Source organism: Pseudonaja textilis, chromosome 2, assembly GCF_049901715.1.
Source record: "Pseudonaja textilis isolate UNSWEBS1 chromosome 2, rPseTex1.2, whole genome shotgun sequence".
In the NCBI taxonomy this organism is placed as follows: Eukaryota; Metazoa; Chordata; class Lepidosauria; order Squamata; family Elapidae; genus Pseudonaja; species Pseudonaja textilis.
In genome coordinates this window covers 189564735-189592260 of record NC_141991.1, presented here as the reverse complement: position 1 = coordinate 189592260, position 27526 = coordinate 189564735, and the positions used below count along the sequence as shown (strand labels likewise).

At 36.1% G+C, this 27526-nt stretch overlaps 1 protein-coding gene across 1 annotated transcript in view; it reads left to right on the top strand.

Moving 5' to 3' along the window:
• RIC1 (RIC1 partner of RAB6A GEF complex) overlaps nt 1-27526 on the top strand; it is a 62856-nt gene that overhangs the window by 8359 nt on the left and 26971 nt on the right. Inside the window, exons 2-3 of the mRNA XM_026703730.2 lie at nt 17004-17111; nt 21492-21568. Of these exons, the coding sequence (XP_026559515.2) occupies nt 17004-17111; nt 21492-21568 (185 nt within the window). The remainder of the gene's footprint in view (nt 1-17003; nt 17112-21491; nt 21569-27526) is intronic.

Below are 27526 nucleotides of genomic sequence, written 5' to 3'. Positions count from 1 at the left end.
ACAATCAACCAGTGGAACACCTTTTCCTCGGAAATTGTGGGAGTGCCATCGGTTGAGACTTTCAAGAAGAGATTGGACTGCCATTTGTCAGAAATGGTGTAGGGTCTCCTGGTTGGGCGGGGTGTTGGACTAGATGACCTACAAGGTCCCTTCCAACTCTGATTATCTGTATCTGTATAAGGCTACTAATTCCAAAGCTGTGGCTAAATAGGACAAGGGTTATCCCATTTAGAGACTAAGGGAGGGCATTTCAGGTGGCAGATTCAGGTAGCTGCTTTCATTGCCTTTATTTAAGAATTTAAAACTCCAGTTCAGCAGAGCCAGAGTTGGGGAAAAATATGAATTCTTACAATCTGTATGTCATCCCACTGAAGGCAGTTGGATTTGAAAGTTATAGATATTAAAACAGGATCCCTGAAAGGTCCTGTTCATCTTACAGAATTCTTTTCTTACCTACAAAAACCACTCCCTATATTTTTCTTTCCCAATTATGGATTATTCATAACTTAAGCTTTTCTTCCATTTTTATTGAAATTATGCTAAGTGGAAAAAGGACTTTCTGTGCCTCTGTGCAGTCTAGTACTTTCACAAGTTCCTTCACGTTTGCCATTTTTTCCATTTTTCAGGTACACTATCCGTGTACATGAAATTTATACCATCCGTGGGGTATTGCAAGATTGATCCAGGGTTTATAATTATAATGAACTCTTAATATGTTACGGTCCCCCAGGAGTGCTGGGCTGACTTTCCATTAAACAAAACTGTTCTATTACATTTTTCCTAAATGTTTTGAGTAATACCCATTAACTTCTGATAATTGTTCATGTCAGTACTGTTCTGTGAGCTGTCTTCTGAACCTCTCTGTGAGGATTTCCAGTTTAACCAGGAAACAAACTAGTGCAAGAAAAAACATTTGCAACACACATAAAAATACCAGGCAATTTGCCTCATATTGTTTAGCAGCAATGCCCACCATAGGAATAGGAAACAAAGTGGTCATGTAGGCACACATATAAAGTAAAAACACATTACAGCAACCCAGACAAAACATTTAGAATACCAAATATTCTCTTGTATTGGTTAGAGCCATTCCTCTGTTTTCTCTGCTACCCCTAGCTTTTTTTTTTCCTGAAGGTCATTTGCTAAATATATGTTACACATATACACATGAATTGAGAAAAACAAGGTAGGATGGTAGTTTCAGAGGAAACAACTTTTATATCTTTTTTAAAAAGTTTTATTGTTTTTTAAGACAAACATAGACAAACAAAACATCAAGCCATCTTCCATATATATATATATATATATATATATATATATATATATATATATATATATATATACACACACATATATATATATATATACATACATACAGTGTGTCAGTTGGTTTACAAATTGTTTTGTGTTTGCACTTCGTAGTCTTCAGTTACAATTACATTGTATATATTCTCATATTGTCAATCAAATATTCCTAAATACATTAATATCATTATTAATCAATCATTTGACTATACTATTCATGTTTTACGAGATAATCCATACTCTCCCATGAGCTGTTCAGAGCATCCAGAAGTGGGAGGTGCTTCAGTCTCTTCTGGAAAGGCTGGGCTTAAAACTCCGGGACGCTCCTCCTCCTCCACGGGACACCTCCCCAGCGTCCTCCAGTTTTAGCTCAGCCTTCATGGTAAGAAGTTGTGCACTCCCTGACTGGAACGGTTTTCTGATTCAGCTAGTCAAAATTCAGGTTTGCTCTTAGGTTAATTTGGCTTGTAAATTTTTCCCCAATTAATTTGGTGATTTCAAGGCTTGTGGCTCTATTAGGTCATCCCCCCGATCATTTTGAGAGCAGTTCTTTGTGGCTGGTGGAGCCTGCCACTCCGCAGGCAGCCTGAGACAGCCGCTTCAGGCAATTAGCTTATCTAATCCCCTGATCGTCTTATCTCTGCAATCTTGGCGGAGCGCTCGTAGCCGCGGCTCACTTCTTGCCGTTTCGACTTGACAGGATCGTTTATCTGACAATTTAGAGAGTCAGCAGCAGCGGCTCGTTAAACTGCTCAGGCAATTAACATCGGAGATTCTGCCTTCCCGCCATTTTCAACGGTTGGCTTCAAGTTCACGCCTAAACATCACAGGCGCCATTCCCCGCTGGTTTCTCTTCTTGGGGACCGGGGCAAGTACCTTCCCACTCCACTTCCCTGGCATCATTTCTCTTTTATCTTGCTGGTGTTGGATAAGCAGACTAGTCCTTAAACAGGAATTTTTTTCTTTTTGCAGTTGTTTTTGGATCATTACATTGGAGTGAAGCCGCAAGTGCCATTTCAAACAGCGGGACGTTTTTGACAGGAAAGGATCCATCCAGGCCCTGTATAGCTGGTTTCCCTTGCTGGGGACCAGGGATCCAGAATATTTCTTGCTTGGAGCACTTGGGGGTTTCTCTTGTTGAGGACCCTTTTATTTATATTTATATATTTATATTTATTTATTTATTTATTTATATTTTCTGAGGTTCTCACGGGTATTTGTATGTGGATCTTTGGTTATTCGGGTTTTCTCCCGCGTAAGATTGGAAGTATCTAGGCAACGTTTCGAAGAAGTCTCATTCATCATCTTCAGGCTTGTGTCTTCAGCTCTGTGCTTCTCAGAGTGATGTGAGCTTGCAGCTGCTTCTTCTTTTTAACTGCTAGTGGGGGTGTGACTTGATTGGGTGGGGGCTTGGCTGTGTTCTGATTGGGTGGGGGGGTGTTCTCATTGGTAGGGGGTTTGCCTGTGTTCTGATTGGTTGTGGGGTTGGCCGTGTTTTGATTGGCTGGAGGCATGTTCTGTTCAGGTGGGGGCTTGGTTGTGCTCAGGTTAGTCTTAGTTGCTGGGGGATTTGAGCTGGTGAGCTGTGATCCTGCTGTTTGGCTTCGAGTTCGTGGTCGTGTTGCATCTTCATGGTGGGTGTCAGTTTGCTTCATGTATGGCTCGGAGGGGTTTGAAGTGGGTAGTGATGCAGCTGCAGTGCAGCTTCTGGTCCGTGGTCATGTCTCATCTTCTGTGTGGGTGTGAGTCTGCTTTCTACGTGGAAGTGTGGTGGTGGCATCTTGTGTGGCTCTCATGAGTGTGGGTCTGGTGTCATTCTTCATGTTAGGTACTCGTCTGTTCATGAGGGCGGGTTTCCAAATGGCTGGTAGGCGGGAGGTGTCATCTCGTTTATTCATGCTGTGTGGGCGTTTTTCTATCTCTATGGCTTCTCTGATTATTTTGCTGTTGAAGTGTTCGGTTTTGGCGATAGTTCTGGTATTTTTAAAGTCAATCTCATGTCCTGTGGCTTTGAGGTGTTGGGCCAGGGAAGAGGTCGGTTCTTGTTTTTTGATTGAGTTCTTATGTTCTTCAATGCGTGCACTTATTCTTCTGTTAGTTTGTCCAATGTATGTGGTGGGGCAGGCAGTGTAAGGGATTTCATATACTCTTTGGTTTTCTAATTCGATTTTGTTTTTGGGGTTTCTTAGGATGGTGGATATTTTTCTGTTTGTGCAGAATGCTGTTTTAATGTTGTGTTTTTGGAGGATCTTGCTGATTTTGTCTGTAGTGCCTTTTATATATGGGAGGAGGGCTTTGCCGTTCTCTTGTTCTCTGTCTTGGATTTTGGTTGGGGTTTCTTTTTGGATTAGGTGGGTAATCTTTCTTTGGAATCCATTGGCTGTTAGTACGTTGGTGAGAGTGTGTAGTTCGGTTTTTAGGTGTTGTTCATCGGCTAAGCATTTTGTTCTGGAGATGAGTGTCTCGGCTACGGAATTGATCTGTGCTGGGTGGTGATGTGAGAGTGCATGTAGATAGCGGTTTGTATGTGTTTTCTTCTGGTAGATGGTGTGTCCTAGGGAGCCATTGAATTTTTTGTATACCAAGACATCTAGGAAGGGAAGTTGATTGTTAGCTTCTGTTTCCATGGTGAATTGTATTTTGGGGTGTAGGCTGTTGAGGTGTGTGAGGAAGTTGTTCAGTTTTTCTTTCCCATGTGGCCAGATTATGAAGGTGTCATCTACGTATCTGAGCCAGAGTTTATCTGAGCCAGTCAATTTATCATAGAAACCTTCTGTTTTAGAATCTTTATCATACCTTGAATGTATTTGCACATATGAAAACCAATTCATCTTTATACCTTGTTTCTCTAATTTTTGCATAGATTTAAGTTCATCCTTTTCATTCAATATTTCACCATATCTAACTGTTTATTCCTTTTTGTATATAAATAGGAAAAAGCTTCAATAGTCGATAGTCAGACTGGAATTTTCAAATAACATTGCCTTTTAGTTTTCTCCCAGTTTAACCACAGAGACTCCCGTATATAATGTCTTTTAAAATATCCCCGTGTTTTCGTTCCTTTATACTATAAAAAAGCATGCCACCCCAACAACAGATCATGTCCTTCTAATGTCAACAATCTAGCATTTCTTAATGTTATCCATTCCTTAACCCACATCAAATTTGTAGCTTGGTAGTACAATTCCCAATTAGGCAATCCAAATCCTCCTCTTATTCTAGCATCCTGCAAAAGTTTTAATTTTATTCTCAGTTTCTTCCTTTGCCATATATATTTCAACACAATTTTATTTAAATCTTCAAAATAATATTTTCCAAGCCTAATTGGAATTGTTTGGAACAAATGTAAAATTCTGGGTAATATATTCATCTTGATTGTTGATATTCTTCTTATTAATGACAGTTGTAAATTTTCCCATTTCGCCAAATCTAGTGCTATCTGCTGCTTAAGTTTAATATAGTTATTCTCTTTTAGTGTACTACATCTTGCTGTCAAATGTATCCCCAAGTACTTGATCTTATTCGTGACCTGGATTTTTAATACATCTGCCAGTTCTTCCTTTTGTCTTGATAACATATTCTTTGTCAAAATCTTTGTTTTGTCTTTATTTATTTTCAAACCAGCCACCTTTCCATATACCTCTATCTTTTCTATCAATTTAAACACTGTTTCTGGTGGGTCTTCTAAGATGAAAACCAGATCATCTGCAAATGCTTGCAATTTAAATTCTTCTTTTTTATTTTTCAACCCTTTTATGTCCTTTTCTTCTCTAATATTTCTGTTTAGCACTTCCAAGGTTAACCCAAACAACAAAAGTGACAGTGGACACCCTTGTCTTGTTCCTTTTCTTATATCAATAGAGTCTGTTAATTCTCCCTCTATCATTACTGGGAAACAACCTTTATATCTAAGTGCATTTTAAACTCTGTGATTTTCAGAAATCCAGTGTGAGCTTGAATTTTTTAAATTGACACATAAGAGAATTGGTTGACATATAACATATGATTATATAGGCAGTTTGTTCATATGGTTATTATAGTGCTCTTCTATCACTCTGTTATTTCCTGCCATTGACAGTGCATATTTAATTAGCTGTACTGTACAACACATGGTACCAAAAATAAGGAATATTTGTTCTGAAAAATTCCCTTGCAAGCAAATTGTGATAGTTTTGTGTAGCAAATGGAGACAAGGCTCACACTGTGTCATCCTTACTTTTACAACTGTCTGAAAGTCCTTTAACCCACTGAGTTGAGATGATACGCAACATTTAGAATCAGCAGGTTAACCTTCAGAATCCAGTAAATGAGCTAAAAATAGGTAAAATAGGGTTGCTTCTAAATATACTGAAACCAAATTGTTAATTGCAGTACTTACCTCATTTTTTCTGATAGATGACAACACTTAAATATTTTCATATTTTGAGTTGTCAGTTAAAGAATTTGTTTTAAAACTGAAGTACTTTTGGCATATCTTTCAGCAAGGCCAGAAGACTGAAATTTTAATCATCTTTTAAACACTAGTTAGTATTTATAATTGATAATATGCTTAAGTGCTATGTGCGTTTTCTTTCAAATGTTTAAGCTCTTGTGTAAATGATGGAAAAATGAAATGCACTTGAAATGATAATGCATAAGGAAAACTAAAATTTCTATGTATGATTTTGAAAAAAAAAGTCTTCTTTGATATCAGGACATAAAGCAAATGAATAAATCAAGAATGTCTGAAGGAACTGAAATAATTCTGAAAAGATGAAGGTAGCAATATTGACTTGAGATAAGAATTCGTTCATTGTTTGTAGAACGGTTCCAGAATGCTCTATCTTTTTAATTGGATTAAGGTCAGGAAGAACTTGAAGAATTTTTTTATTTCATCTTTTTTCTTTCTCTTTTTTCTTCTTTTTCCCTTATTATTGGGTTTTTTATTATTGGCTTTTTTCATTTTGGATTATAATTGGCTACTCTTTTTTTTTTTTAATTGGATTAAAATTTGAAAGAACTTGAAGAGCTGGAATCATCTAAAATGAGTAAGAAACTTATACCTTCGGGTGCCTCTGTGTCTACCTCTGCCTCCCCACCATCTGGACAGCGTTCAATTCAGGCAATGTTAAAGCAAGATAAAGAAAAAGAACAAGAAAGAGTAACCTTACAGATGATTATGCAAGGAATTCAAGATCTTAAGATAAAAACAGATACCATTGAACAAAGAACAGGGAGGACGGAGGAAAAAGTGGAAAATATTCAACAGATGATGGCAAAGTATGAGGAGAGACTTCAAAAAGTCGAAGAAGTGGGTAAACGAAGAGAGGAGAAGATTGGAAATATTGATAATAGACTAACAGTGATTGAACAAGAAAAAAGTGGGATGTTGAAGTGGGAGATGGATAGGTCAGAATTTTACCTTAGATTTCAAAATATAGAAGAAGAAAAAGGACAAGATTTGGCTGCGATAATGATAGGAATTTTGGCGGATGCCTTGGAAATAACAGAAGAGAAGATGATGGATGGAGTAGATGAGATATATCGAGTCTTTACAAGATATGCGATGAGAAATAATCTGCCCAGAGAAGTCCATATTAGATTTACCAAAAAATCCATGAAGACACAAATTTTACAAGTGGCAGGAGAGAAGACATTGAAATATAAAGGTAAAGAAATTTTGGTCCTAAAACAAATACCTAGAAGAGTGAGAGAGATGAGAAGAGAATATCGATTCTTGACCAAAATGTTATTGAAAAAGGAGGTGACTTACAGATGGCTGATCCCAGAAGGACTGATATTCACGTGGCAGGAACAGAGACATAGAATTGATTCAATTGAGAAAGCAGAACTGTTCTACGCAGAATTTTTTGGAGGGAGAGAAGGAGAGGCAGAAAAGGAGGTTTTATTAATTGAACCTCAAGAGGAACAAATGGAGATTGGAAAAGAAGAAGGTGCAGTAGGGGGACAGGTGGATATTAAAGATCAGCGTGAATCAAGACCCACGAGAGTGGTTAAATCTAAATATAAAATATAACCATGGAAGAGAAAAAACTGATTACAATGAATATAAATGGACTGAATTCAGCTGCTAAGAGAAGGAAGATTTTTCATAAATTAAGGAAATTAAAGTTTGATATAATTTGTTTACAAGAAGTACACATTAAAAAGCAACATGAACAATTGTTAGTACAACCAAAATTAGGGAAATTGTTTACCTCTTTGACTCAATGTAAGAAAAGAGGGGTGGTTTTATATATCAAAGAGGCTATTCCAGCAAAACTGATTTATGCAGATGAAGATGGGAGAATATTAATGGTGGAAATAATGGACAACAATAGAAAGATACTTTTGACTGCAATTTATGCCCCGAATGATAAACAGGAAGAATTTTATAAAAAATTACATACCAAGATGGCTGGACTGGACTATGTTAATATAATTATGATGGGAGACTTCAATGGAATCGTGGACAATAAACTTGATTATATTGCAACAACAGCAAAGTATAATAGAAAAACTCTTCCTAAATCTTTTTTAAAATGATAGATGAATTAACCTAAAAGACTTATGGAGAGAAAGAAATGTTAAACTTAAGCAATATACTTTCTATTCAAATAGACATTTATCATGGTCCAGACTTGATATGATTTGGATCTCAACAGACTTAATATCTAGCGTTCAAGAAGTAAATATTGAAACAAGTACTTGGGCTGATCATAACCCATTGACAATTAAATGGAAGGGACAAAAGAAAAGATTGAGATGGACGTTAAATAATACTATTTTAAAGGAGAAAGAATTCACACAATGGATGGAGAAAGAACTGGCCTTTTTCTTTAAAGAAAATAGAAAAGAAGACACTTCAATACAGAATGTTTGGGATACAATGAAGGCTTATGCCAGAGGCTTGATAATAGACTATACAAGAAAAAAGAATATTAGGAAAAGGCAAGCTTTCAAAGCCTTGGAGGATGAATATAAAAGACTCGAAAAAGAACTGCAGAAAATGCCACAGAAAAAAGACGTTAAACTGAAACTGGATATAACTAAACATAAAATGGACTTAACAGAGAAAGAAGAACTGGCACAGAAAATTAGGAATGTTAAACAGAATTATTTTGAAGATGCAAATAAGCCAGGTAGATGGCTAGCATATAAGTTGAGAAAGGAGAAAGAGTCGAGGAAAATATTGCAGTTAATAGATGACCAAGGTCAAACTTGTCATGGCAGCAAAGAGAAAAAAGAAATTATTCATGATTTTTACAAACATTTATATAAGAAAGAAGACATTGATGAGGAGAAAGTTAAACAGTACCTGCAGAATGCAAATTTACCTAAGATACCTAAAGAGATTGAAGAAATGCTAGAAAGTAATATAACAATGATGGAGTTAAGCCAAGCACTTAAGAAACAAAATAACGGAAAAGCACCAGGTCCAGACGGGCTTCCTGTAGAATTTTATAAAACCTTTCAAGAATCACTGTGTATTCCATTGTTAGAAGTTATGAATGAAGTTATGTTAAAAAAGATGATACCTAAAACATGGTCAGAGGCCTATATTACACTTATTCCAAAAGAGGAGGCGGATCTACTTCAAATTAAGAATTACAGACCGATTTCTTTATTAAATGCAGATTATAAAATCTTTGCTTCAATACTAGCAGAAAGACTTAAAAAATATTTGAATAATTTTATTCATCCAGACCAAAATGGGTTTTTGCCAAAGTGACAAATTAGAGACAACATGAGAGTAATTCTGGATACTTTGGAATATTATGAGGCGCATCCTGAAAAGCAAATGGCTTTGATATTTTTAGACGCCCAAAAGGCATTCGACAATGTGAATTGGAGATTTATGTTACTTTTAATGGAACAGATCTTTGCTAGAAGATTTATCCAGGCAATAGAAGCAATTTACAATGAACAAACAGCTAAGGTAATGATGGAGGGAGAATTTACAGATCCTATTAATATAAGAAAAGGCACAAGACAAGGTTGTCCTCTTTCTCCCTTGCTATTTGTATTGACTTTGGAAGTGTTGAACAGAAATATCAGAGAAGATAAAACTATAAAAGGAATGAAAATTAAAAAGGAAGAATTTAAACTACAAGCTTTTGCAGATGACCTAGTCTTTATCTTGGAAGATCCTATAGAAACAGCCTTGAAGCTGTTGGAAAAGATAGAGGCATATGGGGAGGTGGCCGGTCTGAAAATAAATAAAGATAAAACAAAGATCTTGTCAAAGAATATGTTGCTAAGACAAAGAGAAGAATTGGCAGAATTGTTAAAAATCCAAGTTACAAACAAGGTTAAGTATTTGGGGATATATTTGACGCCAAGATGTAGTACATTAAAAGAGAACAATTATATTAAACTTAAACAACAGATAGCCCAAGACCTGAAGAAATGGGAAAACCTACAATTGTCATTAATAGGGAGGATTTCAACAATTAAGATGAATATTCTACCCAGAATTTTATTTTTGTTTCAAACAATACCAATTAGGCTTGGAAAAGACTATTTTGAGGACTTAAATAAAATTGTTTTGAAGTATATATGGCAAGGCAAGAAAGCAAGGATAAAGCTAAAGCTTTTACAGGATGCCAGAACTAGAGGAGGGTTTGGCCGGCCTATTTGGGAGTTGTACTATCAAGCTGCAAATTTGATGTGGGTTAAAGAATGGATAACATTAAGGAAGACTAGATTGTTGACATTAGAAGGTCATGATTTGTTGTTGGGTTGGCATGCTTTTTTATGGTATAAGGGAACCAAAACACAGGGTTATTTTAGAAGACATTATATACGGGAGTCTTTGTGGTTAAACTGGGAGAAGACAAAAAAACAATGTTATTTGAAAATTCCAGTTTGGTTATCGACGATAGAAGCGTTTTCTTACCCTATAATTTATAAAAGGGAACAAACAGTTAGCTATGGGGAATTACTAGATGAAAAGGGTGAACTTAAATCGATACAAAAATTAGAGGAACAAGGTATACAGATGAATTGGTTTTCATATTTGCAAATACACTCAAGGTATGATGAGGATTCCAAAACAGAGGATTTTATGATAAACAGACTGATTTAGATAAGATTTTGATGGGTACTGATGAAAAGGTGATTAAAAATTATATGGTTACTTATTGGAAATTAAGCTAGAGGAAGAACAAGTTAAAGAAACTATGATTGCCTGGGGAGGAATTTTGGATATGGGATTGACTTAGAGAAATGGCAGAAATTATGGTTGCAAAACTATAAAATGACAATGTCTACAGCCTATAAAGAAAACTTGTATAAGATGTTTTACAGGTGGCATTTTCCCCGACAAGGATAGCAAGAATGTTCAAGAACAAATCGGAAAAATGTTGGAAATGTCATCAGAAACCTGGTTCATACTACCATATGTGGTGGACTTGTGAGGATGCTAGAAAATATTGGACTAAAATCCGCATGTGGTTGGAAAAAATGACAAAGAAGCATATAGACTTGAAACCAGAGCTTTTCTTATTGGGAATCTTACCAGATGTTTATAGTAAAGAGTTGAAATATTTGATTATAAATGTATTAACTGCGGCTAGGATTGTATTTGCAAAAAAATGGAAAAATGAGAAAATTCCATTGCAGGAAGAAGTTATAAAGAAAATATTGGAATGTGCTGAGATGAGTAGATTGACTTTTGAAATTAGAGAGCAAGAAGATAAACAATTTTATATAATTTGGGATCTTTTCTATCAATGGCTGAATGATGAAATACAAAAATAGAATATTTAGAATGTTAGACAATAAGGAATAATATTGATTTCACTTTTCTTTTTTCTTTTTCGGTATTAGATATTATATTTATATAATGGTTTTTTTTTTGTTTTTTTTCTTTTATTTAGGATAGAACTGGTACGACTATATGATTTGTTATAGAATAAATTAATTAAAATATAGTTATCTCATAAGGCATGATTGAATAAAAGTATAGTCAAATTTCTTTTTCTTTAATAATGATATGATGATATATAAGTTTGCATTGACAATAAGAGTTATTATATAAGGTAATTGCAATTGTGACTACGAAGTGAATGCACAAAACTGATGAACCAACCGACTCACTGTTTGTATATAAATATGGGAGAGCTGATGCTTTTATGTTTTGTCTGTTTGTTTGTGTGTTAAAAACAATAAAAAATTTTATAAAAAAAAAAGACTGAAATTTTAATCATCTTTTAAACACTAGTTAGTATTTATAATTGATAATATGCTTAAGTGCTATGTGCGTTTTCTTTCAAATGTTTAAGCTCTTGTGTAAATGATGGAAAAATGAAATGCACTTGAAATGATAATGCATAAGGAAAACTAAAATTTCTATGTATGATTTTGAAAAAAAAGTCTTCTTTGATATCAGGACATAAAGCAAATGAATAAATCAAGAATGTCTGAAGGAACTGAAATAATTCTGAAAAGATGAAGGTAGCAATATTGACTTGAGATAAGAATTCGTTCATTGTTTGTAGAACGGTTCCAGAATGCTCTATCTTCTGTAGAATGGAACAAATAAAAAGCATTTTTAAAATGGCTTCTCAACTCTAATCTAAACATAGTCAAACTTCTTTTGTACTTTCTCCTTGCTATTCTCTTCCATTGTCTTGAATTCTAAGTAATTTTACCAGTATATAAAATAAGATGAGTTGATGCTAATGTTTCTATACATGTCTATTCAGAAGTAAGATTTCAGTGGAGGTTTCTCTGAGGTAAATATTTATAGGCTCTATGTAAATAAATACTAAATCCATAAAATATTTTTCTGCTCTTTTGATGTGTAGTGAAATTATCTTTAGAAGTATGTTAACATAAAATATATTTATAATAAATTTAAGTCTTGCTTCTTATCCTATCTTCTGAAAGGGCAACTGTTTAAAATTAATGAATGATTATGGTTCTTGCTAGTGCCTGTCTGAAACAAAACAAGATTTTATTGTTTTAGCATGTTATTTACTTGCAGTAAGCTTACATGCTGAGACTAGCTACTATGCTTGTGTCCAATAAAATGCATTTTCTTCTATACAATTGTCAGTTTTCCTTGTGGGGGAAAAAGTAACACTTCTTTTAATTGAATCTAAGATATTTCAAAGTACTTATTATTTAAAAGATGTATATGAGTATTCATCATAAGTAACTTTGGGCAGCCTATAACAACAATAAAACCAATAAATAAAGCAATCATAAAAACAATTAAACAGTAAGCCATAACTCTGCACCTTAATTGTCCCTCAGTCACCCTCCTCCCATGCATACAAATCCAGTATCTCAGTAAAAAGCCAGGTGTTAATGGCCTTCCTGAATGGTTAGAAGAATGGGGGCCTGTTGAATTGCCAGGAAGGGCGTTCCACAAGATAGGATCAGCCATGGAAAAGGCTTCCAAGTTTCCCGCCAAATGGGAAGATTTCTGGGAGTATGCCTACCCTATCTAATCTAGTGGAATGGGTAGATATTCTTCCTGAAAGGCAGTCCTGCAAATAACCAGAAATATAAACTTGATGCTTAACAGAATCCTTAAATAGAACCTGTTAAATTTACAAATATAGAAAGTTTGTATAAATATGAATAAACTGTTTAAAACTATTTATAAAAGCAGGTATGTCCCAGCATGATTACCATATGTATTTTAGTAAGTGGTTCTTTTCATGGGGTCCTTATAAGATTATTTAATTCATTTTACTAATTTTGTATTGCAAAATATATCTCCATAATAATAGTGATAAATAATCTGAGAAAGAAAAAGAGTAAGTCTTCTTTTTTTCTAATTTATGCAATATTTCTGAGTTAAATGCAGGATGAGATAAAATAAATTATACATACCTGTGTTTCCCTGAAAGTAAGACTGGGTATTGAGGTAATTCCCCGTTAGGAGAATGAGTGCATACAGGGAGACGTAGTGAGAGAAGTGAAGAATAACACACACACAGGCACACAGATACACTGTACAGTAAATGTAGGTTTTTACTTTTAATAAATGTTTAAGCACAGTCCAAGATAAGCAGTCCAAGTCATTCACAGGTAAAGCAGTCAGTGTTCAGTTCAGGGATAATCCAAATATCAAAGTCCAGTATCAAAAAACAGTTCAGTAACAGACTTACATCCACGATCAGTAACACTCATTTAGGAGGAACAGCAACTCTCTCCAACAGAAGGAACCCAGGTTTCTGGCTCCATCTTATGGCCGTTTGAGAAACCACACCCAATTACAGTTTTAGCATGCTCTTAAAGATACAGTATTAAAATGTCTGTCCTGGTTTATATATTTCCAACCCAAATAACTGTTAGGTGACTTACATTCCTAACACTGGGTCTTATTTTCTTTTGGGTCCCCAAAAAAGCACCAGGACTTATTTTCGGGGAGTGTCTTATTTCCCCTCCCCCATGTGCAGGAGGCCTACTTTTTCTGCTTGCTTGGCAGGGGGGGTGAAGCTGCTCCACACATGCGACTCCAGCAACTCCATCCAGCAAGACCCCACATGGCTGTTGGCTCACTTCTGCTTTCTCACTGCCACAATGGAGCAGGAGGCTGAGCAAGGCCACAAGGGGAAGTGGGGGTGGGTGGAGCTACCCCACGCACCCTGAACCATCTTATCTCAGGGCCCCCGCAATGAGGCCATCCACACCCTGACACCTGCTTCACCTCGTGGCCATGGCACCAGCACGCACTCAGCCTCCTACTCCACTGCGGCCGTGAGCAAGCAGAAGTGGGCTGGTAGCAACGTGGGCTCCTACTGTACATGGCTGCTGCCATGAGGCAAGTGTTGGGTCAGGGATGGTCTGGCTATGGGGGCCCTGAGGTAAGCCAGTGCGGTGCACATGGGGCAACTCCACCACCACTCCACCTTGCCTCGTGGCCATGGCATCTTGAGCAACTAGATGGAATGGGCAGACAGGTGGTTGCGCAGGCTCTTAAGTAGGCTTATTTGGGGGTTAGATCTTATATTTGGCACATATGTAAAACGTGCTAGGGCTTATTTTTAGGATAGGTCTTATTTTGGGGAAAGTAGGGTATCTATGTAAAATTGTTTTGGAAGATTAGAGAGTTTTAATGTTTGAATTCACATTAGAATTTTAGTATAATTTCCAATTGAAGGAGAAAAGAGTAAAATGAAGTACAAGTATTTCTGATTGGGGGGAAATTATTAAAGACAGTAAACTCTGCTCTTAAGTGTTGCAGCCCTCTTTTCCAATTATGCTGCTTTCCTCAACAGCTTATTTTCTGCAACAACTTGCCATTAGTTACTGCCAAATGTTATAGGCAAGGTTGTGCTTTAACTCTATATCAGCCTTTCCCAAGTGGTGCCTTCCAGGTGTTTTGGATTATAGCAACCATTGTTCTTGCCTGCAGACCTTAAATGGCAATGGAAGTAGAGGAAATGGAAATTGTAATTCAAAACAACTGGAGGGGCACCAAATTGAAACAGTTTGAAGTAATATTATTGCAACAGCACATGCCAAAATACCAGTATCTTAATATTCCATATCTTCATTTCAAGATATGACCTTTCATCTGAATTTCTATCATTATTGAAATGTATTTGAAGCATCAAGATAAGGAGGTTACTGCATTTATGATGTGCTAATATAGTAGTTTGGGGTTGCTTTGGACTTGACAGAGTTTAAAAACTATTTTTTTTCACACTGTTAAATTTCATGGGTTACAATAAGAATGTAAATTTATTATTATTCTATTTATGGCTGAAATCCAATAGACTCTGGGCAGTGTATAAAAATATAAAATAAAACATAACCATGGCTAAAAACATTGAATCAGATGGATAGCTCCAATTAAAATGATGTAAGGTAAATGTAAAGGTTCCTCTCGCACATACGTGCTATCGTTTCCAGCTCTAGGGGATGGTGCTCATCTCCATTATAAAGCCAAAGAGCCAGCGCTGTCCGAAGACGTCTCCATGGTCATGTGGCCAGCATGACTAAACACTGAAGACGCATGGAACACTGTTACCTTCCTACCACACTGGTCCCTATTTTTCTACTTGCATTTTTTACATGCTTTTGAACTGCTAGGTTAGCAGAAGCTGGGACAAGGAATGGGAGCTCACTCTCTTATGCGGTGCTAGGGATTCAAATGGCTGAACTGCTGACCTTTCTGATCGACAAGCTCAGTGTCTTAGCCACTGCGTAAACAGCAAAATCTACAAAATAGGGGCCTTAGACAAATAATTAACATCATCCCCAGATCTGCAACTAAAGCCAGGTTTTCAAGCTTTCCAGACTCCTTTGAGAAAAAGATGCCGCCCTTATCTCTGAGGGAATGCTGTTTTAGAGGGTGGGACCAAAAGGCATGCTTCCTAGGTCCCACAAAGTGAGGTTTAATGGAGGGGAGCTGGAGCACACTCATTTTGCTGGAACATACTAGTCAGGTAGAGACAATTGGAGATAAGCAGTTTTTCAGATATCCATTTAAAAGATTAAACATGCAGATATTATTCAGGTTACTTATTTGAATATACTAGAAACCAGGCATTACAATAAAATTAATAAGTAGTTGGATAATGATCATAGCTTTTCTATCTATTGATTGTAGAATCTGTGGTGGAAATGTATCACACTGCACATGTAACATTCTATTAGCCTTTGTTTAGAAAAATAGCATTGAAAAACCATAAATCTGTCCAGATGTATCTAAAAACAGTGCAATAATTTGAAAAGTAAATATTCAAGAAATTATTGTTTTGCAATAAAAGCAAATTCTTGAATAATACTCTATTTTTATTTAGCTATTCATAAATGGAAAAAAATGGGTGGGATCTGACCAGTGTAACTACTGGTTTGGTGATTTACCTTTTGCGGGGTGGGATTCTACCGGTTCTGTGTCTGCTGCTCTTCAGAGCTACTGGTTCTAGAGAGCCAGACAGAACCGGTAAATCCTACCCTTGGGAAAAAACCTATAGTTTTGGCATACATACTATATTTGTTTTATAATCTTTTAATATACTTGTTATTGATACTCTAGGGAATTTATAAATTAGCATCTTGGTGAATCATCAGCTTACTTCCCAGTGTTTCTAATATAGATCTGAAACTTTGTGCTGCAAATGATGGAAATCAAATATCATTATAAAACAAATTCCTGAACAAATGCTCAGTCATTTGTTAAAATAAACATTTCTGAGCAAGAGAGAATGTTCTGATCTTTCCAAGCCTGAGAATTGTGATGCAACATTAGCTTTTATTAATACATTTCTCACTTTGGAATAATTATTCTATCTAAATTGAATCATTTTGAATGATAGCTGTATATCTTGAATAAATGTTTAAAACTGGTAATAATGCATGAGTCATATTTTTTAAGCAGAACATTTTAAGGCATCATACTTAATTTGTTATTTGCCAAGTAAGTAAGATTATATTGTTTTGAAATGAGGAAGTCTTTGATTTTCCTAGCCACAATTCTTAATTAGTTTGCTAGGAGGGAGCTTCTTAAACATGTTAATAAATGTATTCGGTATTATGCATTGAATTTAGATATAAAACAACAACTTAGAAAATATAAATAAACAATTATTTTTATAGTCGTACTGTAGTCTTCTTTAAAAAGAATTAGGTAGGTGTGCTATCACTTAAAGTGTTTAAAGCTATTTGAAGGAGTCAAATTTATGAAAGTAATAGCTAGTAGATTTAACCTTTAAAAAAGATAACATTGTATACTATCTCTCTTCTTATCCTAGCCCAGTGTGCTAATTGTAAGCTACAAAGAAACACTAAAAGCTGTGTTGCAATTTGGACATTATGACCAAACTGAGTGGAAGCCTGACAGTACCACGATAGCTGTTTCGGTAAGTAAAGAAACTTGTATAAAGTTATTTTATGATTCTAATAGAGAGATGTTTCACATAATGGTTTATTGAAACAGATAGAAAATTAATTTAAAACTAAATTTAAAATGTAGATTGAATTGATATCTATATTTTTCATATATATATATATATTTGTTTAGAGCAACCATGATCTGAGAGTCAGGTGCCATCTCTTTAAGCTAGGGCTGTTCCACAAGGCTATAACAGAATCCTTTGGGCACTCTTTTTTGTCTTTCCTCCAAATACATAAAGATACATAAAGATTCAGTATCCTGTGATTCAGCAATAACTTGTCTGAATATGTCTGAATTTGGGTTTGCATTATGCTTTATAAAACTATTCTTCATAAAGACATACATTCTGAATTTTTAGTATCTCATTCAAATGTATATTCACATCTTTAAATAGTATTAATCCTTGTAATATATTAAACACAAACACAGCCTCTTAGAGGTGAAACATGCTTACTTCATTTTCTGCTAAGATTTGAAACTCTTCATTTTAATTGTTTGGTATATTCCTTAATTTGTCACCGCAGTCTTGAGGTTCTCTGAATGATGCACAGGGAGATTATGAGGCCACAGTTACTGCCCTTGTTTACTTGCTTGATTGGCTAATTTTCTTCAGAATGATAGTTGGCCATTAGCTATTTTTTTACATTCCAAAGCACTATTTTAAGGCAGTTTTTGTATATATTTGTGTCAAAGTTGTGAAAATATTTGATTTTTTTAAAAAAGAACAACTTTATAATTTGATATGGTTGTTATTCAAGAAATCTAATAAAGTAGATTTTTGTAATCCAGCAAACCATAATTATTACCCATTATCTTTCCATGTATCATAATGTTCAGTCTATAAAATATAACCATATTGATAAACTAATTTATTTTGAAAAACTAATTTATTTTGAAAAACCTTATACCTGAATGTGAATTTAAATTTGGTATCCTATACTTTATTATATGTTTTCAATTAATAATTAAAGAAAATAATAGTCTTTATCTTCAAGCTTTAAATTATTAAAAGTGCCAAATCTTGACTGTTGTTTTATTATATTGCTAGTAATCTCTTGCTGTCAATTTTTCAAAATCTCAATAGATTTTCTAAATAGCAGTATTCCAGTCAGCGTTAACATATTTAAAAATAAATGAAGAACACTGATGAATCTGGTGTGATAAAGGTTATAATGTTGTGAGCTTAGTTTGAAACACTGATGGAACTTGACAAAATAGTCGTTAAGTATCATAGCAGTTTGTTTCAATGATATTAAAATTAACTCATTTTAATTCTTGGAAAGCAAAGAGGAGCAAGGTCCAGTGCTGAAACATGATGTAATTATAATATGTTTTCTCTATCAAGACTTGAAGTATTGGAGCAATCAATTATTATTATTTGCATTATCTTTCAATAATACACAAATATGAAGGGAAGCCACAGTTTTTTTATTCTTTTTGAAAAACACTCTGACTAAAGTTTATTGTTTGACCAAGCTAAATTATTATCTGGAAGTTTCAACATAGTGCAGCATGTAGCTTGAACCTTGCTCAGAAAAAAAATGATTTGACATTAAGGGAATCTGAAGAATCAGATTTCCAACCACATACAGCACTGAAGCTGTAATCTGCTTTGCTTTGGATTTGTGGCCAAAATAATATTACATAATATCAATATAGCAATAGTACTTAGACTTATATACTCCTTCATAGTGCTTTAGAGCACTGTCTAAGTGGTTTACAGAGTCAACATATTGCCTCTGACAATTTGGGTCCTCATTTTACTGACCTCAGAAGGATGAAAGGCTGAGTCAACCTCAAGCCCCCCCATCAGGATCGAACTCCTGCCATGGGCCGAGTTACCTGCAATATTGCATTCTAACCGTTGTTCCACCATGGCTCATATCATAAACAATATCACATTTTAAAACTATAATAGCACAATATTTACTAGTGAAGGAATAGGGGAGAAAGAAAACCATTTCTCACTTCTGCATTCCATTTCAAAATGAAGTAGTATAAATTTATAACTCTTCTTAACTTCCTTCCATCAAATCTGCAATTAAAATCTGCATTATCCATGAGATTTCTTGTGGGGAAAAGGAAGCCAGGTAACAGGCATTTAGTTTCATTCAAAATATCTCTTTGAAATATTAGAAGATTGATATCCCAAACCTTACAAGACTTCAGTTTTTCTTACATGATAGCCTGGATCTTTTAATCCAAACCTGGCAAGATTGGGTTTGGGTTGCTTAAAAAACTTGATCATTCTTCTGGGCTGCTGTAGCTTTCCATAATGATAATTCCTATTTTTAGAAGAATCTATATTTAAACCTATATCTGTTTACTAATACAAATTCCAATGAAAGTTAATGGTAGCTTCTTAAAAGTATACAACTGAATATAAAATAATAACATGTTGGAGTCATAATTGTTACAGAAAAATGTAGGTTAAATATGTCACATTCAGCCTTTTTTCATGTCAGTATATACAGAACTGAGCCTTGTAACATTATTAATTTGTATGACAAATGGAACTCAAGAATGTGCATCTATGCTGATGTCAGGTTGATACTTCTACTGCATAGTGTTGTCTTACACTTTCTTGTAGCGTGACTTAGCAAATGAATAAATTATTTAAAGACAGATAATAGTAAAGAATGCAAGATTAAATAGACAGTGCTATCTTGTTCCTTTTGTTTCTTTCAAACACTGAATTTAATTATAACAATCTGGAAATTGTAATATATACTTATATAAACACTTCTGTCTGTCTTTAGATTTATAATAGTTTTACTTCAAATATTGAAGAAAATATCAGTAGGTGGACCAGCTGTGGAAATATGCTTTCCTTCTCCATCATATTCTTAACTGAAAAACAGAAAACCATGCTTGGAAAGAAATCTGAAACCTTTTTTTTCTCTTTCTGTCTGAGAAATATATTAAACTATTTTAAAAAAGGAATCTAGTTAACATTCTTTTAAATGTCTGCTTTTGATTTAGAGTCCAATTTAGTTTAATTTGGGGGAAAATGCTTATTAGTATTGTGGGCAGTTACCCATCAAATGGGGAGGTTAGGATTAAATGAATAAAACAATATACTGAAACTAAAGAATGAAAATGTAAAAAATCAGGTGTTTGAACCGTGATATTGTGTTCTTTCTCTCAAAATATAAACTCTGCCTTTTAAGTATCTTTTGTCTTAAGGTTTTCTTAAACTTTTTTCCTGCTATTAATTTGGCTGAAATATAAAGCTTCAATATGTCGTGGACAAAAAGTATCTTCTGAGTAAAAATAAAAACAGATAATGTTGTTTATCAAGTTTGTTTATAAATATGTATTATGGATGACTTGGAAGCAAGACTGTATGATCTAATATTTTTTAAAAAATTCATAAATGTAAATAGAGAAAATAATGAAAACCTATCTTTTCATTAAAAAACAAATGATTACTCCCCATTAAGTCACAATTAAGATTATTTGTATATTGGGGAAAATTAATAAATTCCATAGGAGTTTAGGGTTAAGTATATGGGTAGCAAACTAAATTAGTCATGTGTGTGTGTCTGTGTGTGTGGTATGTGTATGTGTATATTCTCATATTCAACAGTATTACAAGAAAGAATGTGCTTGATTTATGCTGATCAATGAATAAAATTTGATTTGATTTGAGTTACAAATAGACCTTGAGTTATGATCATAATTGGCACTGGGACTTCTGTTATCAGTTGGTGTGGTTGTACAGTGAGACGTTACATGATCACACTGACTTACGACAGCAGTTCTGTTGCTTCCCATTGTAATCATTAACTGAGAACTGTGGGTCATTACGCGAGTGCCCATCCCAATCAAGCCATTCTGGGCTTGGTCCCTCAGCTTTTCCAGTAAACGCTTTAGTACATGTGGCTCCTCAGCCTGGTCCAATAGGGAGATACAAATAAGAATGTCAGCCAATGGGGGAAGCTGGAGGTAATTTCATCCAATGGGAGAGTGCCATTAGCTCAGGGAACATTTGTAGAGATCAGGAGGAGATAGGCGGTGGGGGGAATTGAAGAGCCTTTGCGTTTATAAGTTTGGGTGAACCACCAAGGGCCTGAATTATGAACACATAACCATAGGGTTACATGGGGGCATTGCAATGGCTGTAATTTGGGGCATGGATCATAAGTTTCTTTATTCAGTGCTACCATAATTTCAAATGGTCACAGAAAAAATGGTTGTAGCTGAGGACTACCTGTTTTCATTTTTCCCTTGAGTATAACATTCCAAATGTTTTAAATATATGGAGTTTAAATTACTGACAACTCTGATTTTTCTGAAAATTTTAAATTATGCATTTTAAAATTTTGTCTATCTTATCTTTCAGACTGCAAATGGATACATATTATTTTTCAATCTTCTTTCTGCAAGAGACAAATACCTGTATGAGCCAGTCTATCCCAAGTAAGTTTTGCTGTAAAGCTTTTATTTGTTCCACTGTACAGAGTTACATGTACCACCGGAACAAATTTCTAGTTACACAATAGGAATTTCCCTTTATTTTCCTTCCCCTCCCTCCCTGATCTGTTTCGGTACTTTAACATTTTGCTGAAAATATAATTTTTGATCCAGAAAACTATTCACAAGGGAAAATATTGGGAAAGAAAGAGAAATTTGCTTTTTGTATGACATAAAAATATGGCCTTATTAGTAATGTATACAGTATATTTGTCAATTCTTTTGTACTTTTTACTCCATAATTTGAAATTTTAAAATTCTGTTTTAATAGCAGGAGCTTGGAAATTCTACTTAATAAGTGTAAATAAGAAAAAATACATATCAGGATCAGTAGTCTAGAGAAAGGATGGACAGATTTCAGGCATAATCTGTAGTTGGCAGTAATTAGTTAGAAGTGGTTTGTTGGCAGTGGTTTGTTGTTCAGTGTATTAAATGTTATGCAAATTAACTAACATCTAGGTACCCTAACAATTGTCATATTAACCCTTCAAACTGAAAAATGTTAAAGTTAATGTAACACAGCAATGCTTCTTCAAAACAACTGTATTATTTTAAAAAACACAACAAATAACAATGCCAATAAGGTGATGTTCTCAAACTTTGCAGTACAATGAAAAAAAAATTCACATAGGATTGACTTTTGTCATCTTGATGCCATGAAGGCAGGAATTTGTCCTAAATAATACAAGTTAACTAAAATTAAATGAGAGCTTTTGGAAAATGAAGTGGTTTGGGAAAGTGAGATTTGACAGAAAAAATTGTTCCATATAAAGAATTTCTTTTCATCTGGATAATATTTCTTAATAATGAAAGGAGAGAGAACCTGATTGCATTTGTTTTCTTCAAATAACTGAAGGCATAAGGAGAAACAGCATGATATTCCTATTGAATAAGAATAGTGGAAATATAAATGATTAGAAAGAATTATTTGTTCTTCATTTAACTCCTACCCCATTTTTAAATCCTTGTTGATATATACCCAGTTAGATAAGTAAGATACTTTAAAGCAGAGGTGGGGAACTATGTCCTTTTATGACTTGTGGACTTCAAGTCCCAGCAAAGCTGGCTCATGAATTCTGGAAGTTGAAGTCCACAAGTCATAAAAGGGCTTGTGTGTGTGTGTGTGTGTGTGTGTGTGTGTGTGTGTGTGTATCCATCCCTTTAGGGTCTAATAGTTTAGCTCAACTGAAATTCTAAATTCACTAGTCACACATCTGCTTAGAACTGGTGATGTAACACAGTTTTCTACCTACAGTCCTTCTGACTTCAATAGGTATGCATTATCCATAATCCCTAAGTATAACAGCATTCTTTTTAAAAAGTATCAGTAGAAACTATGTTTTTCATTAGTACCAATAGAAGAGAAAATATGTTCATCATTTGGTGTTTAACTTCATTTTTTTTTCTTATTCTGACTGTCTGGAAATTCTGAACTATGATACTGTTGCAGTTGTTGCCTCTACTTGCTCAGACATGCTCTGGGCCTTTCACTTTCCCTGGTCTGGCAGAAAATGTGAGGTTTGACTAAGCTGTGCTAATATCTGGGTGGGTGGAATTAACAATTGTTTCTTACAAGTTGGACCAAACTGGTTAGATAACACTCTGCAGCCTATTAGATGTAATAGTTTCACCTGCACCCAAATCTTGGGTCCATTAAATTGAAGAATAGCATATGCAGAATGAAGCCCATATATTTCAAATTAAAAGAGTATGGCATCTTAAATCATCAGGGATTTGTTTGTATAATACTGTTAAAAGGCCTTTCAATCACAAGTTTCTATTAGCAGTGGTGGTGGTGGAGTAGGAAGACAAAAAAACCCTTAAAGGTGTGCTGCAAATTAATAGTGATATATCAGCAGAATACAGTTCCTGGTCCTGAAGAATACATATACTGTATAATACAGTTGTCTTAATGGGCAAACTGCTTTGTGCTATACACATTGTAATAAAGCTTTGCTTTCAAAGCTATAATGATCTTGATGGCATAGAAATGATACCAAGCCACCATCTTGAATTAGCTGCATCTAAGGCAAATTAATTGAAATGGAGATACACAGAACTCCCAGTTTGGGAATAGTACTTTTTGGAGAATTTCGGAATATTCTGTAATTCTTCCAGATCAGACTAAACTTCTTCCAGGATCATGCTGTTCCAGGGATGGTCTGTGGTTGAAATGGAAGATTTAAGAGTTTTGCATAACTGTTTGTGAAGCAGTGAACTCTTCAGCATCCTTATAATGAAACCTTAGTTGAACATTTTGATATTTACCACTTGGTTCCAGGGGTGGGCTTCTACCGGTTCTGTCCATCTCTGTAGAACCGGTAGCTCTGAAGATCAGGAGACATAGAACCGGTTCTATGTCTGATGATGTTTTTGCCCACCCGCCCACCTGGGCTTTTACCTGATCTTTATTTCCTGATTTTTCAACTTCAGCTGCCGAACGAGGCACAGCTGCAGTTAAAAAGGCAGGAAAAGGGGGCTATTTCAAAGGCTGCTTCTCTGCACGCAGCGTGCTGATGACGATTTACAGGCGCATGGCTCTCAGCAGGGAAGCACATCATAAATCACCGAACCTCGTAAATCCCGAACCGGTAGTTAACCCTGTCATATCCCACCCCTGCTTGGTTCCTTAAATTGTATATAAACAATAGGGACAATAACATTTTAGAAATCAGTCTGCATTAAAAATCAATCTCATTTAATAACAATCTGCAATTGTGTTTTGACCATTTTGTGGTTACTTCATGTTAATAAACAGAATTCTATTAATTTTTTCACTGTGTTAAGAGATTAGCTAATTTTCAGGGAAGTGAGCTACCATCAATAATGTGAGAATATTCCTTCTCCTTATATCAAATTGTGTCCTGTGATTTTTGAAAAATTGTTAGTTTTTAGCCAAAATAAATTTTAAATACTTTGTTTTTGATTAAAACTGTACTTATCTTCAGAAACTCTTCTCATCACTACTGCTTCTAGCAATAATACTCTGTCAGTATTGGGGAAAAACTTGTAAATCTGTTATGGAAAAATGACAATAATCTAGGACAATAATTTAATCGTTTGGAAAGGCTATACATGAAATATACTTACGATAGAAAGAGAGATACAGATATAGTTCAGAAATGCTCTTAGGCTTGATAGATAAATAAATAAAATTTCTAAGAATATTATAAAACATTTTTGTTGACAATCCCTCATATCTCATTGTAATAGAATTATAATTTCTATATAATATATGCATATAAAGCACATATTATAGAATCATTTGTTGTTGCTTTTGCTTTCTGTCATTCATGTGTTCTTTATGTGATCTTCCTTTTCATTTCTCCTAATTTTTAGACATCTATGATAAGAGACTGCAGAAATATAGTTCTTGTTGATGTTGCAACATAGATGAAACATTCTTTCCTGCTTCTGTCACCAACTTACATTCAGAGTTTAAAGGTCAAAGCTATTGAAGTACTAAAATAAGTTCACAAGGCTATTTTGTGTGTCTGAGTATTTTAAAGGGGTGTGATCATTCTCTATCTTTCAACTTTTTCAGTGGAAATCAATAAAGAAAAGAGAGTAATGCGGAGCCATTTGTGTTAAATGATTTAGCATTGCATGGGATTGAATTCTGGCTTGATTCCCCTAGACTGAAAAGAAAAACAATTAGATTTTGGCATCTTCTGCAAAACAGTATCAAATTATGTTAGATATTTGAGATTCATTTTTTTCTTAAAACTTAAATAGAATGTTTTAAATTTAAGTGAATTTAATATAAGGCAGTGGTTCTCCAGACGAGAGCATCCAGGCATGGGGTGTGTGTGCTTCTTTCTCTCGTCCGATAGGCTGAGCTATTCTCCTTTGAGCTGCTCGGATCATCCAGAGAGTGGGCGGTGCTCCAGTCTGCGTCTGTGTAGGCTGAGCTTAATTACTGAGGAACGCTCCGCCCTCCATCACGTGGTCCCTTGCAGCGTTCCCCAGTTTATGCTCAGCCTTCGCAGAGTTAGGCTGTTTCCCCCGGGGCCGAGAACCACAATGCCCTTCATTGCCCGTGGCCCCTGGGACTCCTGTACGCATTCCCCCCATTAGCTCTGCTCCCCAGAGTCATACAGAAGCTGATCCAAGAAAGAGCAGAACTACTACTGGTGGCCCCCTACTGGCCCAGACGTCCATGGTTTGCGGACCTCCGCAACCTATCTGTGGCTCCTCCCTGGAAAATCCCTCCGGACAGGATCTCCCTTTCCCAGGGGCCCCTTCAACATCTGGACCCCCAATAGCTCCAATTAGCCGTTTGGAGGTTGAGCGGGAATGGTTAAGAAACGAGAAGCTATCCGACCAAGTTATTAACACCATCTTAGCCGCCAGACGGCCCTCAACTAACCGAATATATAATGCCACCTGGGTCAGTTTCTGCAAGTGGTGCCATAGTTCCCAGGTCAATCCGCTCTCGCCCTCCATTGCTCAAGTTTTGGATTACCTCCAAGACGGGCTGAGGAGAGGGCTTTCTCCTAACACCTTGAGACGCCAGGTAGCGGCTCTCTCGACTGTTGTCTCCGGCAACAATCTTGAGCCCCTTTCTCACCACCCTCGCATCAGGGCCTTCCTCAGGGGAGCCACTAACCTTTGTCCCCCTGCCGTGCATCGATACCCCACCTGGGACCTTAACAAGGTCCTTGTGGCCCTCACTAAACCTCCCTTAGAGCCTCTCAGGGAGTCCACCCTCCAATTCTTAACTTTCAAAGTCGTGTTCCTGGTGGCGGTTACTTCAGCACGCCAAATCTCAGAGATAGCAGCCCTGTTGGTGAGAAAGGACCTCTGCATCTTCCATGCTGACCGGGTAGTTCTCCGACCTGACCCGACCTTTTTGCCCAAGGTCAACTCAACCTTTCACAGAGCAAAAGAACTCACACTCCCTAACTTCTGTCCCAATCCCTCGTGGGAGAGGGAGAAGCGGTGGCACACCCTGGATGTGAGACAGGCACTCCGCATTTACATCAAACGCACACAACCCTTTAGGAGGTCCGAATCCCTATTCCTTTCCTTTCAACCCAAGACCTTAGGCCACAAGGTGTCACCTTCTACCATTGGCCGATGGATCAGAGCCACTATCGCTAAGGCTTATTTGTCTAAGGCTTTGCCAGTTCCCAGCGGGGTCACTGCACATTCCACCAGAAGTGCGGCTACCTCGGCAGCCTGGGCTACAGAGGCTCCAATCTCGGACATTTGTCGGGCCGCTACTTGGGCCTCCCCGTCTCCTTTCATTAGGCATTATAAGATAGACATATTTGCCTCAGCGGAGGCCTTGTTTGGCAGATGAGTCCTTCAGCGGGTTATCGAGGAACCACGAGAGTCTCCACCCCAGACGGAGTCCCTCCCGTAGGACAGCCAAGCTTTGGTATGTCCCACTCTCTGGATGATCTGAGCAGTCTCCCAGTGCTCCATGGATACCCCACCTGGGATCTAAAAAGGATTCTCACAGCACTCACAAAACAACCTTTTGAGCCTCTGAGAATCATGAGTCTCCACCTACTTACATACAAGGTAGTGTTCTTAGTAGCGATAACATCTTCAAGACAAATTTCTGAGTTAGCCACCCTAGCCACTTCTACATTTTCCATTTTGACAGAGCTGTCCTTCGTTTAGATCCAATCTTTGTTCCCAAAATTGGGAGAGCACTTCTACAGAGCACAGGAGTTGATACTCCCCAACTTCTGTCCTAGACCATCTCACAGTTTAGAGCAACAGTGGCATCTATTAGATGTACAACATGCACTCCAAATCTACATAGACAGGACTGCATCTTTTAGGAAGGTGAGGTGCTCTTCGTCTCCTTTCAACCTTCTACTCAAGGAAGGAAGGTCACATCATCAACAGTTGGCAGATGGCTGCGAGCCACGATTGCAAACACTTATGAGA